This window comes from Piliocolobus tephrosceles, chromosome 17 (genome assembly GCF_002776525.5).
Source record: "Piliocolobus tephrosceles isolate RC106 chromosome 17, ASM277652v3, whole genome shotgun sequence".
NCBI lineage: Eukaryota > Metazoa > Chordata > Mammalia > Primates > Cercopithecidae > Piliocolobus > Piliocolobus tephrosceles.
The window spans coordinates 65847253-65862478 of NC_045450.1; the positions used below are offsets into that span (position 1 = coordinate 65847253).

Genomic DNA, 15226 nt, shown 5'->3' on the forward strand with positions numbered 1-15226 from the left:
TTTTTTTTTGAGACGGAGTCTCGCTCTGTTGCCCAGGCTGGAGTGCAATGGCCGGATCTTAGCTCACTACAAGCTCCGCCTCCCAGGTTCACGCCATTCTCCTGCCTCAGCCTCCCGAGTAGCTGGGACTACAGGCGCCCGCCATCTCGCCCGGGTAGTTTTTTGTATTTTTTAGTAGAGACGGGGTTTCACCATGTTAGCCAGGATGGTCTCAATCTCCTGACCTCGTGATCCGCCCATCTCGGCCTCCCAAAGTGCTGGGATTACAGGCTTGAGCCACCGCGCCCGGCCACACTCCCCCCCTTTATTTTTGAGACAGGAGTCTTGCTCTGTCGCCCAGGCTGGAGTGCAGTGGTGCAATCTCAGATCACTGTAACCTCCACCTCCCAGGTTCAAGTGATTCTCCTGCCTCACCCTCCAGAGTAGCTGGGACTACCAGCATGTGCCACCACACCCAGCTAATTTTTGTATTTTTAGTAGAGACGGGGTTTTGTCATGTTGACCAGGCTGGTCTTGAACTCCTGACCCCAGGTGATCCGCTCACCTCGGCCTCCCAAAGTGCTGGGATTACAGGCACGAGCCACCGCACCCGGCCAACACTCCTATTTTCTAAGGGAAGAAATGAAGTCTCAGAGGGGTTGAGCAACTTGTTTACAGTTGCACCGCTGCTACTGCAGCTGGGAGATCCCAAGGTTCTGGCCGACTCCAAAGTTCACGTTCTTAAGGTCCAGTGTGTCCAGCTGTGAATGCCAAAACCCCCAAACTCAAGGTCAAGCATCTAGTGGAAGTAAAGTCCTGCAGGGATGACCTCCATAAGCAGCCCAAACCCAGCTCTCTGGGGCAAATTCTTTTTTTTTTTTTTTTTTTTTTTGGAGATAGAGTCTTGCTCTGTCACCCAGGCTGGTGTGCAGTGATGCGATCTCAGCTCACGGTTGCCTACACCTCCCAGGTTCAACCGATTCTCTGCCTCAGCCTCTCGAGCAGCTGAGACTACAGGTGCATGTCACTCTATCAGGGGTGGAGCCAAGAATTATGAATTCAAATTGCTTATTCTATAAGCCACACTTTTGTGTTCTAAACAAGGTTTAGATAGTGGCCACCGTTGTGTATTAAAAATGGTAGCATTCTAAACCCGCACAACTATCCGCCATGTTCCAGAGAACATTTCCATCAGTGTAGAAAGTTCTATTATATGGCACTGCTCTAAATGGGAGGATGGACAGGAAAGAGGCAGGAAGGGAACAAGGAGACTAGTTGAAACTGGAATAATATGCTATGCATACATTTGTTTAGTGAAAACAAAACAGTGTTACTGGGTTGTAGCTGGATATTGTTGCCAAAAGCTCTGAATTTGAGATCTGTTATCTCTGCCAAACAGATTAAGGAGTGTTAGAGAGGCATTAAAGACACAGTCACACCAAACTGAGACTTTCTCCCTTTTTTTTAGAGCTAGGGTCTTGCTCTGTCACCCAAGCTGGGGTGCAGTGACACTTGTAACCTCAAACTAGCTCGCTGTAACCTCCAACTCCTGGGATCAAGGGATCCTCCCACCTCAGCCTTTTAAATAGCTGGGACTACAGGTGCCCATTGAGATGGAGTCTTGCTCTGTTGCCCAGGCTGGAGTGCAATGCTGTGATCTTGGCTCACTGTAACCTCTACCTCCTGGGTTCAAGTGATTCTTCTGCCTCAACCTCCCAAGTAGCTGGGATTACAAACGTGCACCATCACGCCCAGCTAATTTTTGTATTTTTAGTAGAGATGAGGTTTCACCATGTTGGGCATTCTGGTCTCGAACTCCTGACCTCAAATGATCTGCCCACCTTGGTCTCCCAAAGTGCTGGGAATACAGGCGTGAGCCACCGTGCTTGGCTAACACCTGGTTAATTTTTAAACTTTTTGTAGAGACATGTCTTGCTATGTTGCCAAGGCCGGTCTCAAATTCCTGGCCTCAAGCAATCCGCCCGCCTCAGCTTCCTAAAGTGCTGGGATTAGAGGCATGAGCCAGTGCTCCCAGCCCTTGACTTAATTAGGAGGATTGAAAACGAATAGAGAAAAGAATAACTTTTCCAGTCTGCAATCCATGTTCTTTAATGGTTTTTGCTGCCCCGACCGTGGTCTTGTGTCCTGCCCCACACATTCAGGCACGGATCGAGTTCAGCTTTGCACCCCAGCACTCTACAGAAGAAGGCACCGAGGTGTCAAGAACGGAGGTCACCTGTCCATGGCCACACAACTGGCTAGTGGCCCCTTTGCTGTGTCTCTACCCAGCTCTAAAATGCGGCTTCTCTTGGCACAGACATGTCCAGGGCTTACCTTTCATTTGTGATGACCCCAAAGTGAGTGTTATGGGGTCCTCTCTCATTTTGGCTTCTTCCCGGAACACCTGCCCTGATGTGTTCTGTGGACAAATGACATCTTCCACCAAGGCCAGGAGACTGTTGATGTCCATCAGGTTCACTGAGTCCCAGCCCGAGGAGGGGGATGGCAGCTTGAGGGCTTTGAAGAGGGAGCTGACAATCCTTGACACATCCTGGTGGGGAAAGGGGCCACGAGCCAAGGTGAGGGGTGCAGCACAGGAGTCAAGAGCACACGCCCTGGGCCTGGCAACCTGTGTAGGGAGCCCTGCTCTGCCCACTGAGATATGAGAGTGACCTGCCTGAGCTTCCATTTGTCAGCTCTTAAATCCCTCTTCTAGGGTTTGAACTCATTCCAGGCTGTACTCCAAAGCGGGGCAGACAGTAGGTGCTCAATGAAAGCTTATTGAATGCATGAATGCAGAGCGGGGAGTCTTGTCCACTGGCTTCCAGCCTGGGAGTGTACCATGAAGGCATAATTCTTTGCACATAGCAGATACTCAAAAAGTGTGTGTGTATGCGTGTGTGCACATGTGTATGTACGTGTCTGTGTGTCTCTGTGTGTGCATGTGTGCATATGTGCACCTGTGTGTTTGTGTGTGCATGTGTGTACAGATGCATGGGTGCATGCATGTTGCATGTGTATGTGTGTTTTCAGTTGATGAATTTTGGCATCACATGCTGCCAGGCAACACCGGGCTGCTGGGCCTCAAGCCCCAGGGCTCTCCCCGACTTCCGCTGAGGCTAGAGCACCCCCCACACTAGCTGAGGTTGAGGACCTGCCTTGGTCACTGCCTCAGGTGTCAGAAGGCCATCCTCCACGGGCTGTTGGGAAGGAGTCAGGTTGGGGGACGCCTGGTCCCGTTTCTCGGTGTTCTGCTCCTTAGTGACCCGGGGACGGGTGTTCCGAAAGATCTGAACAATCAGGAGGTTGATGGGGAACATGAGGATAGAGCTCTCCAGGCCAATCATCACCTCCTGCCAGGTGAATTCAATTTTACCTGGGGAAAGGGAAGGAAGGGGTCAAAGGGAGAGACCACCGCCCAGAGCCCGGTACCGTCTGCCCTTTGTGGAAGGTGGCTGTGCAGTGAAGGGTTAACCCTGCCCAATGCCAGGGAGGTCACTGCTCAGCCTTTGGAAGGTCCTGACTGCTAAGAATGTGTTTGTTTCCCTGGGGTCTTGGGCCACACCGGATGGTTTGTGCTAATGATGAGATTTATGGTGGGGGCCTAGACCATATGGTGTCAGCTTGACCTCTAGAGGGGCTGGAGGTGAAGGCTAGCCATGTGGGTGTCAGTCATGCCTATATGTTGGAGCCCCAATAAAAGTTCCGAATAGTGGCTGGGCATGGAGGCTCATGCCTGTAATCCCAGCACTTTGGGAGGCCGGGGTGGGTGGATTAACTGAGGGCAGGAGTTTGAGACCAGCCTGGCCAACATGGTGAAACCCCGTCTCTATTAAAAATATAAAAATTAGCTGGGCATGGTGGTGGCTCCTGTAATCCCAGCTACTCAGGAGGCTGAGGCAGGAGAATTGCTTGAACACGGGAGGCGGAGGTTGCAGTGAGCCGAGATTGTACCACGGCATTCCAGCTTGGATGACAAGAGCAAAACTCTGTCTCAAAAAAAAAAAAAAAATCTGAACCGCAAGGCTGGAGTGAGTCCCCCTGGTTGGCAGTACTCCATGTGCACTGTCACACATCGTCAGGAGAAGTCAGCACCATCCACAACTCCACTGGGAGAGGATGCTGGAAGCTCTGTGCCTGGTCTCTCCTGGCCCCTGCTCCATGTGTCCCTTCCCTTTGCTGGTTTTAATCTGTATCCTTTCTGTGGTTTTTTTTGTTTGTTTGTTTTGTTTTGTTTTTGAGATAGAGTTTTGCATTTTTTTGCCCAGGCTGGAGAGCAATGGCGAGATCTCAGCTCACTGCAATCTCTGCCTCCCAGGTTTAAGTGATTTTCCTGCCTCAGCCTCCTGAATAGCTGGAACCACAGGTGTGCGCCACCACACCCGGCTAATTTTGTATTTTTAGTGGAGACGGGGTTTCACCATGCTGGTCAGGCTGGTCTCAAACTCCTGACCTCAGTTGATTCACCTGCCTTGGCCTCCCAGAGTACTGGGATTATAGGCGAGAGCTACTGCACCCAGCTGTATCCTTTCACTGCCTGTCCGGTAAACCATAACTCTAAGGACAATGGGTTCTGTGAGTCCTGCTAGTGGATCGCTGAACTGGAGGGTGGTCTTGGGGACTCTGGAATGGCAGTGGCATTGCTGGAGCAGTGAAGGCTCAGGTCCACCAGCCACTAGCCCTGACCTCCGTGACACTGGGAATTACCCAAGTCCATCTTTTGCTCAGCCGGGTCCTTGGGGACCCCCCAGAACATGATGCTGGTCAGCATGGTGCACAGCAGCAGGGAGAAGCAGCAGGATACCCTCTGGACGCGGGTGAAGCTGCTGCGAGCACAGCGGCTGAAGATGGAATACCAGATGTGTCCATCCTGGAAGCCCGCGGAAGTCTTCAAGAAAAACAGGTGGCTGCAGGCAGGCAGGGAGAGACGGACAGGCATTTAGGGAGACAGGAATGGGGGAAACCGGTCTCTGTGGATCATTCTTGGGATGAGAAGGAGGAAGAGAGGCAGAGATTTGCTTCTAAGATTATTCACACTTTTTTTTTTTTTTTTTTTTTGAGATGATACCTTGCTCTGTCACCCAGGCTGGAGTGCAATGGCACAGTCTCGGCTCACTGCAACCTCTGCCTCCCAGATTAAAGCGATTCTCCTGCCTCAGCCTCCCAGGTAGCTGGGATTACAGGTGCCCACCACCACGCCTGGCTAATTTTTTTTATTTTTAGTAGAGACGGGATTTCTCCATATTGGTCAGACTGGTCTCACACTCCTGACCTCAAGTGATCTGCCTGCCTTGGCCTCCCAAAGTGCTGGGATTACAGATGTGAGCCACCACGCCTGGCCACATTTTTTTTAGATGGAGTCTTGCTCTGTCACCAGGCAGGAGTGCAGTGGCATGGTCTTGGCTCACTGCAACCTCTGCCTCCGGGGTTCAAGCGATTCTCCTGCCTCATCCTCCCGAATATCTGGGACTGCAGGCGTGTGCCACCATACCCAGCTAATTTATTTATTTATTTTTTTGTATTTTTAGTAGAGACAGGGTATCTACTACTATGTTGGCCAGGATGGTCTTGATCTCTTGACCTCATGATCCGTCTGCCTCGGCCTCCCAAAGTCCTGGTATTACAGGCATGTGCCACTGAGCCTGGCCCCCTGGTTTTTTTTTAATAGAAGAAACACAGCATCATAGCAGCATCACTTAGAGTTAACAAGGAAGGCTCTGGAAGCTAGATTAGAATCCCAGACAGCCCTCTTACCAGCTGTGTGACCTCAGGCAAGTTACTTAGTTCTTTCTACCTTAGATGACTTGTCTATAAATTAGGGCAAGTAATAACAGAAGCTACCTCACTGGATTGTTGAAAGGATTAAAAGTGATAATTTTGTAAAGCGTTCATTCAGTGTTAGCATTGTTATTTTTGCTATAATTTTAATGTAATAATATAGCTAAAATACTATTAGTTCTGTTACAGTTAGATCATTGGGAGTACAGTGGTTAAAAATCCCAGGCATGACGGAGTGCAGTGGCTTATATCTGTAATCCCAGGACTTTAGCAGGGCAAGGAGAGAGGGTTGTTTGTGGTCAGGAGTTTGAGAATAGCCTGGCCAATGTGGTGAAACCATCCCTAATAAAAGTACAAAAATTAGCCAGGCATGGTGGCATGTGCCTGTAATCTCAGCTACTTGAGTGGCTGAAGCAGGAGAATTGCTTGAACTCAGGAGGCAGAGGTCACAGTGAGCCAATATTGTGCCACTGTACTCCAGCCTGGGTGACAGAGTAAGACTCTGTTAAAAAAAAAAAAAAAAAAAAAAAAAAATCGCAGGCACAGCCAAGCACAGTGGCTCACGACTGTAACCCCAAAACTTTGGGAGGCTGATACAGGAGGATCCCTTGAGCCCAGGAGTTTGAGACCAGTCTGGGCAATATGGTGAAACCCCATCTCTACAAAAACAGTTGGGCACGGTGGTGTTTCTATAGTTGCAGCTACTCAGGAGGCTGAGGTGGGGGGATCTCTTGAGCCCAGAAGGCCGAGACCAGCCTAGGCAACATAGCAAGGACTCATCTCTACTTAAAAAAAAAAAAAAAAAAGCGAGGCACCGTGGTGCATGCCTGTAGTCCCAGGTGCTCAAGAGGCTGAGGTGAGAGGATCGCTTGATCCAGGGAGGTTGAGGTTGCAGTGAGCTGTGACCGTGCCACTGCACTCCAGCCTGGGTGGCGGAACGAGACCTTATCTCAAACATAAAGAAAATAAAAATAAAGAAAAATAAAGTACCTGAATTGTTTTCTGTCCTGCTCCGTGGCCACAGGAAACACCTTGTCGAGGACACAGTCTCCAACATCGATGGACAGCCAGGAGTTGCAGAGGAAATACCACTTCCGGTCCATCGCCAAGTCATAGACCAGCACCCGGCTCACATACCTAGATAAGGGACCCATGGTTTTTAGGATAAGGTGGAGCAGGGGAGGAGGCCTCCTTGGACATCATCACCAAGGTAACAGCTTTGCAAACATGAACCCAAAGAACAAGAGCTCCTCAAAAAAAGAAACCATAGTTTTCTTTGTTCTTGGTGCCTTAATCAAAATTGGCCTCGCATGAGGAGTTCAGCTACTGTAGAGAGCCAACTCTGGGAAGCTGCCGTGTTTCCACAAAGATGCTGCAAAAGGGTGCATTTGGAGACCATTAACCTGTACACATGGCACCGAGCTCAGGGCCAGCATCCAGACATGAGCAAGTAAAGCCAAACTGTCTAAAGTGTATGTATGTATTCAGGCAGGTGCAGGCTGGAGTACGCAGAACATTGTCCTCTCTGGCATTTCTTTCTTTCTTTTTTTAAATTTTAGACAGAATCTGGCTCTGTCACCCAGGCTGGAGTGCAATGCAGTGATCTCGGCTCACCATAACTTCCACCTCCCAGGTTCAAGTGATTCTCTTGCCTCAGCCTCCCGGATAGCTGGGATTACAGTTATACACCACCACACCCGGCTAATTTTGTATTTTTAGTAGAGATGGGGTTTCTCCATGTTGGTCATGCTGGTGTCAAACTCCTGACCTCAGGTGATCCACTCACCTCAGCCTCCCAAAGTGCTGGGATTACAGGCGTGAGCCACCGTGCCCAGCCTCCTCTCTTGTGTTTCTAACTAAAGAACCACCATCTATCTTGGGCTGAGGACTTTGTGGGTATCATCTAACCTGATTTAGGTCTTTGAGGTATGGGGAAGAATTGAAATTATCTTGCCTATCCTGTGATGTCAGATCGAGCAGCGGTTTTCCCTGTTGCTATATAGCCAACAAGAACAGCAATGATGGCTGGGGGGAGTGACTCACGTCTGTAATCCCAGCACTCTGGGAGGCCAAGACGGGTGGATCACTTGAGGTCATGAGTTCGAAACCAGCCTGGCCAACATGGGGAAACCTCATCTCTACTAAAAATACAATAAATAAATAAATAAAAATTAGCTGGACATGGTGGTGCATGCCTGTAATCCCAGCTACTCAGGAGGCAGAGGCAGGAGAATCACTTGAACCCAGGAAGCAGAGGCTGTGGTGAGTGGAGATTGTGCCACTGTACTACCAGCCTGGGTGACAGAGTGAGACTCTGACTCAAAACAAAACAAAACCAAAAAACCGTAATGATAGTAACAGCCATTCTTCACTGAGCGTTTACTGTATAGTGGGGGCTATGCTAAGATGCTCTTGACATGCATTTTCTCATTTCAGGAAGGGCAGCCCTGTAAGAATGCAAAAGCCACCTCTGTCAAGGTCACAGGCTCTTCTGGGGCAGCTGGCATCCAGTGATGCAGTGCCTACAGAGACGAAGACCTGGATATTTCAACCCAATGTGGGACAGCTCCAGAGCTGCCCAGTGGCTGACCGCACTGTTGTTGGGCTGCATCACAGCTCGATTTTTCTGCCATTCTACCTCCTTCCCTCCTTTCTCAGGTGCTGGTCCCAGGGCCCTGTAATAAATACCCTGCGTATGCAACTCCATCTCAAAGCCTGCTTCCCGGGAGCAACCTACAGCGGCCGCACTTAAGATATTAATGCTTAGTCCTGTAGGTGAATTCAAGTGCTATTGTTTTTCTAAAGCCACCAGCTACCAACGGGTGGTCAGACCGGACACCACTCATCTGGGTCTGTCATTTTGGCCTCAGAATGGGGAGAACCTTGCTCCAAACTTGCCAGCTGTGTGACCTTGGGCAAGTCACAGGTTGATGCTGCAAAAGGGACGAGGGTGGGGCTAGCACTGAAGGTGGGGCTAGCTGTAGCTTCCAGTCCTCCTCCTAGCTACTGATCCAGTTGTGTGGACCATGAACCAGTGGGCTTTTCTGACCCTGGGTTTCCTCGTCTGTGAAACAGAGATCATTCTATGTGTCTTGCAGGGGCTTGTGAAGATCAGGAAGGAGGCAAATGTCCAGTGCCCAGCCCTGGGCCTGGCACTTCATAGGTTCTCACGGTTTGTCTGCCCCCCACACACCAGGATGGCCGGTCCCCTGAGTTGTCATGCCACAGCCGGAGGCTCCGCAGTTCCCCCAGGGGGAACAGGGTGGAGAGAAGGAAGGCATCCACTGCTCCTCGCTCAAAAACCGGAGTGTCGGGATCAGAGAGGTGGTGGGGTTCACTCTCTCCATCCAGGCCATACAGGGTGACAGTCACCTGAAATCCAGAGACCAGGAGTGGGTAACTCCACAGTGGCATAGCAGGGCTGGGTGGGACGAGCTCATCAATCAGGGGATCTTGCATGGGCAGGTACCTTTGAGGACGTGGCTGCCCCTCGTCGGTGTCCTGTGTAGACTGTCACCAGGTAGTGGTACTGAGCAAAGGGATCATTGTCTTCCAGCACTGTGACCTTCACCTGAAGAGAAGGGCAGCATTAGGAAGGCCTTGCTCAGTGGGTTCGTGCATCACCCACCAGCCAAGAAGGAGCTGACGATTCGTGACAGTCATGAGTTGGGCAAAGCAAAATTACATGTGCCATTTATTCATCCCCTCGGGTGAGAACTGTTCTTCATAAAAGCAGGGTTTCAAGTGCAAAACACTGCGAAAATAAAAACGTGAAGTACGTTCTTTTCTTCCTCCTGTTTTGTTTTGAGACAGGATCTCGCTCTGTTGCCCAGGCTGGAGTACAGTGGCGTGATCTTGGTCTCTGCAACCTCTGGCTCCCGGGTTCAAGTGATTCTCCTGCCTCAGCCTCCAGAGTAGCTGGGACTACAGGCGTGCACCACCATGCCTGGCTAATTTTTGTATTGTTAGTTAGAGACGGGTTTCACCATGTTGGCCAGGCTGGTCTGAAACTTCTGACCTCAAGTGATCCGCCTGCCTAAGCCTCCCAAAGTGCTGGGATTACAGGCGTAAGCCACCACGTCTGGCCCCAAAGTACATTCTTTATGAGATATGACCCCCATGTAGTTAAATTGGAAATGACCTTGATAAGCTGAGAACATTGAATGTTTGAGCTGGTGAACCGTACAAACTCTGTACATGTATGATTTCTCATAACATTTGTAACCAGGTGGTGTTTCTGAGGGAATTTTAAAGAAATGAAACGTTAAGATGGTTCAGCAACAAATGAACTCATGGAGATAGAGAGTAGAATGATGGTCACCAGCGGCTGGGAAAGGTAGCGGGGGCTGGAATCAGGGGGAAGACGAGGTGGTTAATGGGTACAAAAATTAGAAAGAATGAATACGATGTAGGCCAGGTGCAGTGGCTTAAGCTTGTAATCCCAGCATTTTGGGAGGCCGAGGCAAGTGGATCACTTGAGGTTAGGAGTTAGAGACCAGCCTGACCAATGTGGTGAAACCCTGTCGCTACTAAAATCACAAAAATTAACTGGACATGGTGGCTGGTGCCTGTAGTCCCAGCTACTCAGGAGGCTGAGGCAGGAAATTGCTTGAATCCAGGAGGCAGAAGTTGCAGTGAGCAGAGATCATGCCACCTAACTCCAGCCTGGGTGACAGAGCAAGACTCCCTCTCAGGAAAAAAAAAAAAAAAAAAAAAAGAATGAATAAGATGAATAAGATCTAGTATTTGATAGCACAACAGGGTGACTGCAGTCAATAATAACTATACATTTAAAAATAACTAAAAGAGTATAATTGGGTTGTTTGTAACACAAAGGATAAATGCTCGAGGACATGGATACCCTAATTACCCCAATGTGATTATGACACACTACATGCCTGTATCGAAATGTCCCATACACCTCATACATATACATATGCCTACTATGTACCCATAAGAATTAAAAAAAAAAATTTTAAGAATTTGGCAAAAATAAAAATAAAAAGAAATTAGCCAGAGTTGGCCAGAGGCTATAGTCAACTCCAAGATTCGCTGTCCAGATCCCCCTCCCACGGAGGTCATTGCCTCAGTTGATGGGGTCAAAAATGCAACAGCTACCTTTTTTGAGATTGTGCCTCCTTGGGGCAGCCAGCACCCAATGACCAATTGGCAGAGTATCTGGGTGTGGTCAAGACCTGGGTATCTCAACTCAACTTGGGACAGCTCCGGTGCTCCCCAGGAGCTGGGCCGCGCTGTCACTGGGCTGCATCACAGCTCAGCTTCTTTCTCTGCCCATGAAGCCTCCTTCCTTCCCTTCCCAGGTGCAGGTCCCAAGCCCCCTTAATACACACCCTGCACACTCTGCATGCTCAACTTTGCCTCAGAGTCTCCTTCCCAGGAACCAACCTACAGCAGAGGCTCTTCAAGTATTAATGCTTAATCCCTCGGGTGAATCAAAGACAGTAGTATCAATGCTGAAACTATTATCTTATTAAATTTAACCCACATGAAATTCTGAGTGATGTTGCTTCGCGGGAAGGGGTAGGAACTGAGAGACTTTCAGAGCTCTGTGACAATGCAACCTTGCATTCATTCATTACCTCTTCTTCAGATAGCCATAAATATTGGCTGAAGTCCTACTATGTATGTGTCAGGCATACTGAATATATTGGAAATTTTTTTTTTTTTTTTTTTGAGACAAAGTCTTGTTCTGTTGTCCAGACTGGAGTGCAGTAGCATAATCTCGGCTCACTGCAACCTCCACCTCCCGGTTTCAAGCAATTCTCCTGCCTCAGCCTCCTGAGTAGCTGGGACTACAGGTGCCCACTACCACACCCGACTAATTTTTGTATTTTTAGTAGAGATGGGGTTTCGCCATGTTGGCCAGGCTGGTCTTGAACTCCTGACCGCAGGTAATCCGTCTGCCTTGGCCTCCCAAAGTGCTGGGATTACAGGTGTAAGCCACCACGCCCGGCTGGAAAAAATCTTAAGTAGACAAATACCCTCTTCCCGTGACGCCTAATATTATTTGAAAACAATGGAGTTTTCCCCAGGATGGTGTACACGGCACCAACGGTTCTCAGCCTCACCTTGGCCTGATCCTGAGCGTCCTTCCTCCTCGCCCAGATCACCACCAACACGTAGACCACGCACAGGCAGCCCACAGTGGTCACGACCACAGGGTTGTCCTCGAAGGTGGCAAAGAGCTCAGCAGTCTGGTGGATGTCGATGGCATTGGGCATCACCAGGAATGTGCTTCCGAAGAAGGTGAGGTGGTTGCAGAGGCAGTGTGTCTGGTAGGAGCTGGTCCGAGGCCCCACCTGCAACCCATAAAGGGGCCATCAGTGGAGACACTCCGGAAGCTCAACCCCGGCTAGCTCGAGCTCAAGGGAGAACGGTATTCCCTTTGAAGGGTGCACGGGGTGGGAAGACCACTGAGAGACCAGCTTCAAAAGCCCCTTTTGATCTTTTTTTTTTTTTTTTTTTGAGACAGAGTCTCACTCTGTCGCCAGGCTGGAGTGTAGTGGAGAGATCCTGGCTCACTGCAATTTCTGCCTCCCGGGTTCAAGCAATTCTACTGCCTCAGCCTCTCAAGTAGCTGGGATTACAGGCACGCACCACCACACCCAGCTAATTTTTTTTGTATTTTTAGTAGAGACAGGGTTTCACCATGTTAGCCAGGATGGTCTCAATCTCCTGATCTCGTGATCTGCCCACCTCAGCCTCCTAAAGTGCTGGGATTACAGGAGTGAGCCACCGCGCCTGACCAATCTTTTTTGTTTAATTAAAATATGTAAATAATATTATTTATAATATTTTTGTATCCATCATTCTCAGTGGACAACTGTGTATATGATGCCAGTCTGCTTTGCCTTTTTTTTCGTCTTCTTCTGAGACAGTATCTCACTCTGTCGCCCAGGCTGGAGTGTAGTGACACAATCTCGGCTCACTGCTGCAACCTCTGCCTCCTGGCTTCAAGCAATTCTCATGCCTCAGCCTCCCAAAAAGCTGAGATTGCAGGCATGCACCACCACTCCTGGTTAATTTTGGTATTTTTAGTAGAGATGGGGTTTCGCCATGTTGGTCAGGATGGTCTCAATCTCCTGATCTCAAGTAATCTGCCTGCCTCCGCCTCCCAAAGTGCTGGGATTGCAGGTGTGCACCACAGTGTGGTTCACACCTGCAATATGAGCTTCTTGGGAGGCTGAAGCACAAGAATTGCTTGAACTCCAGAGGCAAAGGTTGCAATGAACTGAGATCACACCACTGCACTCCAGCCTGGGAGACAGAGTGAGACCCTGTCTCAAAAAAATACATACATATTGCAAGTAAATTTGAGATCCCCTTTGTCCCTCATCCCCTATAGGCAACCATGATCACAAATTTGGCATTCAGCCCTGTGGTCTACCTGATGCTCATTCACAGGACAGATACTTGTGGGGTGCTAATTCTACGTCCAGCAACAGGCTAGGTGCTGAGAGGACACTGGTGTGACTAACTCATCCAGTTTGCCAGGGCCTTTCCTGTTTTTCAAACGGAAAGTCCTGAGTCCCAAGAGCTCCTTCAGTCCTGGGCAAGCTGGGACGGTTGGTCAGCTTATACCAAAAAGCAAAATAACCTGGGGGAACCACAGGAAGAAAAAGAGAAGGACACAGGTTTGAGTCCTAAGCTGGCATCTCGGCACCAGGAAGGTGTGATGACACTTGGGCAGGTGGTGCCAGATAACATGGCCGGGCAGGAAGAGGACTGGAGTAAACCAGGGCAGGGGCTGCCATCTGTGCCCGTGCTTCACACCCACATGGCCACCCCCAATCCCCTAGGAGCTCGCAATCACCCCCTAGGGGCATCTGGTGGGTAAAGAAGATGTTTTGTTTGTTTGTTTGTGACAGAGTCTTGCTCTGTCGCCCGGGTTGGAGTGCAGTGGCATTATCTAGGCTCACTGCAACCTCTGCCTCCCGAGTTCAAGCGATTCTCCTGCCTCAGCCTCCTGAGTAGCTGGGACTACCGGTGCCCACCACCACACCTGGCTAACTTCTGTATCTTTAGTAGAAATGGGGTTTCACCATGTTGGCCAGGCTGCTCTTAAACTCCTGACCTCAGGTGATCTGCCTGCCTCAGCCCCCCAAAGTACTGGGATTACAGGCTTGAGCCACTGCACCTGGCCCTAGATGTAAGATTTGGGACTAGTCAGTTGAGTTTCCTGAGCTTTTGTTTTGTCCCCTGTAGAATGAGAGTCACAACTATCTTGCAGATGATTGTGCAGATTTGATGAGCCGATGCAAGCAAAGCATGGAGCCCCGCACCTGGCACAGAACTGAGGGCTGAGCTATGAGTTCATTCCCTCGGAAATGACACCCTGGCCTCCCTTAACAACCTAGAGGCAGCAGGGATTCCTGAGTCATGCATCGCCTGGGTCAATGACCATTTGTTCTCAGTGGTGAACAAAGCACATTGTTTCTGGCACTGGGAGCACTGGGGGCTCCCAGTGGACGGAGGGAGACAGACGTCATTTAAATGATCTCATGCGTAGAGGTGAAATGACCTCTCTGTGAAGTGCTATGGATGAAGAGCACTGGGGTTAGATGCTATGGATGTGTGTGCTCTGGGGTTCACAATAGGAAATCAGACTTAGGGAGTTAAGAAGAGTTTTCTCCAGGAAGCAATGCTTAGGCTGAAGCAGGGATGAGGCAGGTATCCCAGGCACCAGGAACAGCAAAGGCCCCATGGAGAGGCACAAGATGCTGCGCCAGAGGCAGCAAAAGAGGACCCTACATGAGCTGGGCACAGCCCACCAAGCCGCCTCACTTCCTTCACTTCTCTCTCCTTACCTGGCACCCTGAGTCGTCCCAAGTCTCCTGGACCTCATCCCAGAACACACACTGAGACAGGAAGGTGGTGATGCCAACTGTGAGGTCCCTGCCGGGGACTGGCTCCAGGTCAGACTCAGGGACCACAGTCAAATAGTAGACACCTTCTCCAAAACGCAGGTCCTGTGGGCTCAGGATCCACGTGGGCAGCTCATCTGTAGGAAAGGGGGTTCCAGGTCAGCCTGAAGCCTCCTTGAGATGGGTGTTAAGATCATGGGAGAGGGTGACTGAGGCCACTTGGCAGGAAAGCAGACCCTGCTGGTTTTCCCCTACCCCTGATGTCCTAGGAGCACTCTCTCCTCCTGAGACCAGGAGCACAGAAGAAGGGGCACTCCCCAGTCAGGGTGCGTGGCTGAGTCAGACAGACAAGGGCTCAAACACAGATTCTGCTCCTTACTGGCTGTATGATCTCAGATCTCCTTCTCCTTAACCTCTTTGTTTTTATCTGGAAGTAGAGTTTTTTGTTTTGTTTTGTTTTCAGACAGAGTCTTGCTTTGTCATCCAGGCTGGAGTGCAGTGGCGTGATCTCAGCTCACTGTAAACTTTGCCTCCTAGGTTCAAGCTATTCTTGTGCCTCAGCCTCCCAAGTACCCGGGATTACA

At 49.9% G+C, this 15226-nt stretch overlaps 1 protein-coding gene across 1 annotated transcript in view; it reads right to left on the minus strand.

Moving 5' to 3' along the window:
- The window catches only part of PKD1L2 (polycystin 1 like 2), a 75855-nt gene that overhangs the window by 39503 nt on the left and 21126 nt on the right, over window positions 1-15226 (minus strand). The window contains exons 12-19 of the mRNA XM_031934468.1: window positions 14586-14779; window positions 11847-12077; window positions 9227-9328; window positions 8951-9129; window positions 6748-6894; window positions 4687-4886; window positions 3138-3355; window positions 2314-2530 (exon numbers count right to left, since the gene is read on the minus strand). Of these exons, the coding sequence (XP_031790328.1) occupies window positions 2314-2530; window positions 3138-3355; window positions 4687-4886; window positions 6748-6894; window positions 8951-9129; window positions 9227-9328; window positions 11847-12077; window positions 14586-14779 (1488 nt within the window). The remainder of the gene's footprint in view (window positions 1-2313; window positions 2531-3137; window positions 3356-4686; window positions 4887-6747; window positions 6895-8950; window positions 9130-9226; window positions 9329-11846; window positions 12078-14585; window positions 14780-15226) is intronic.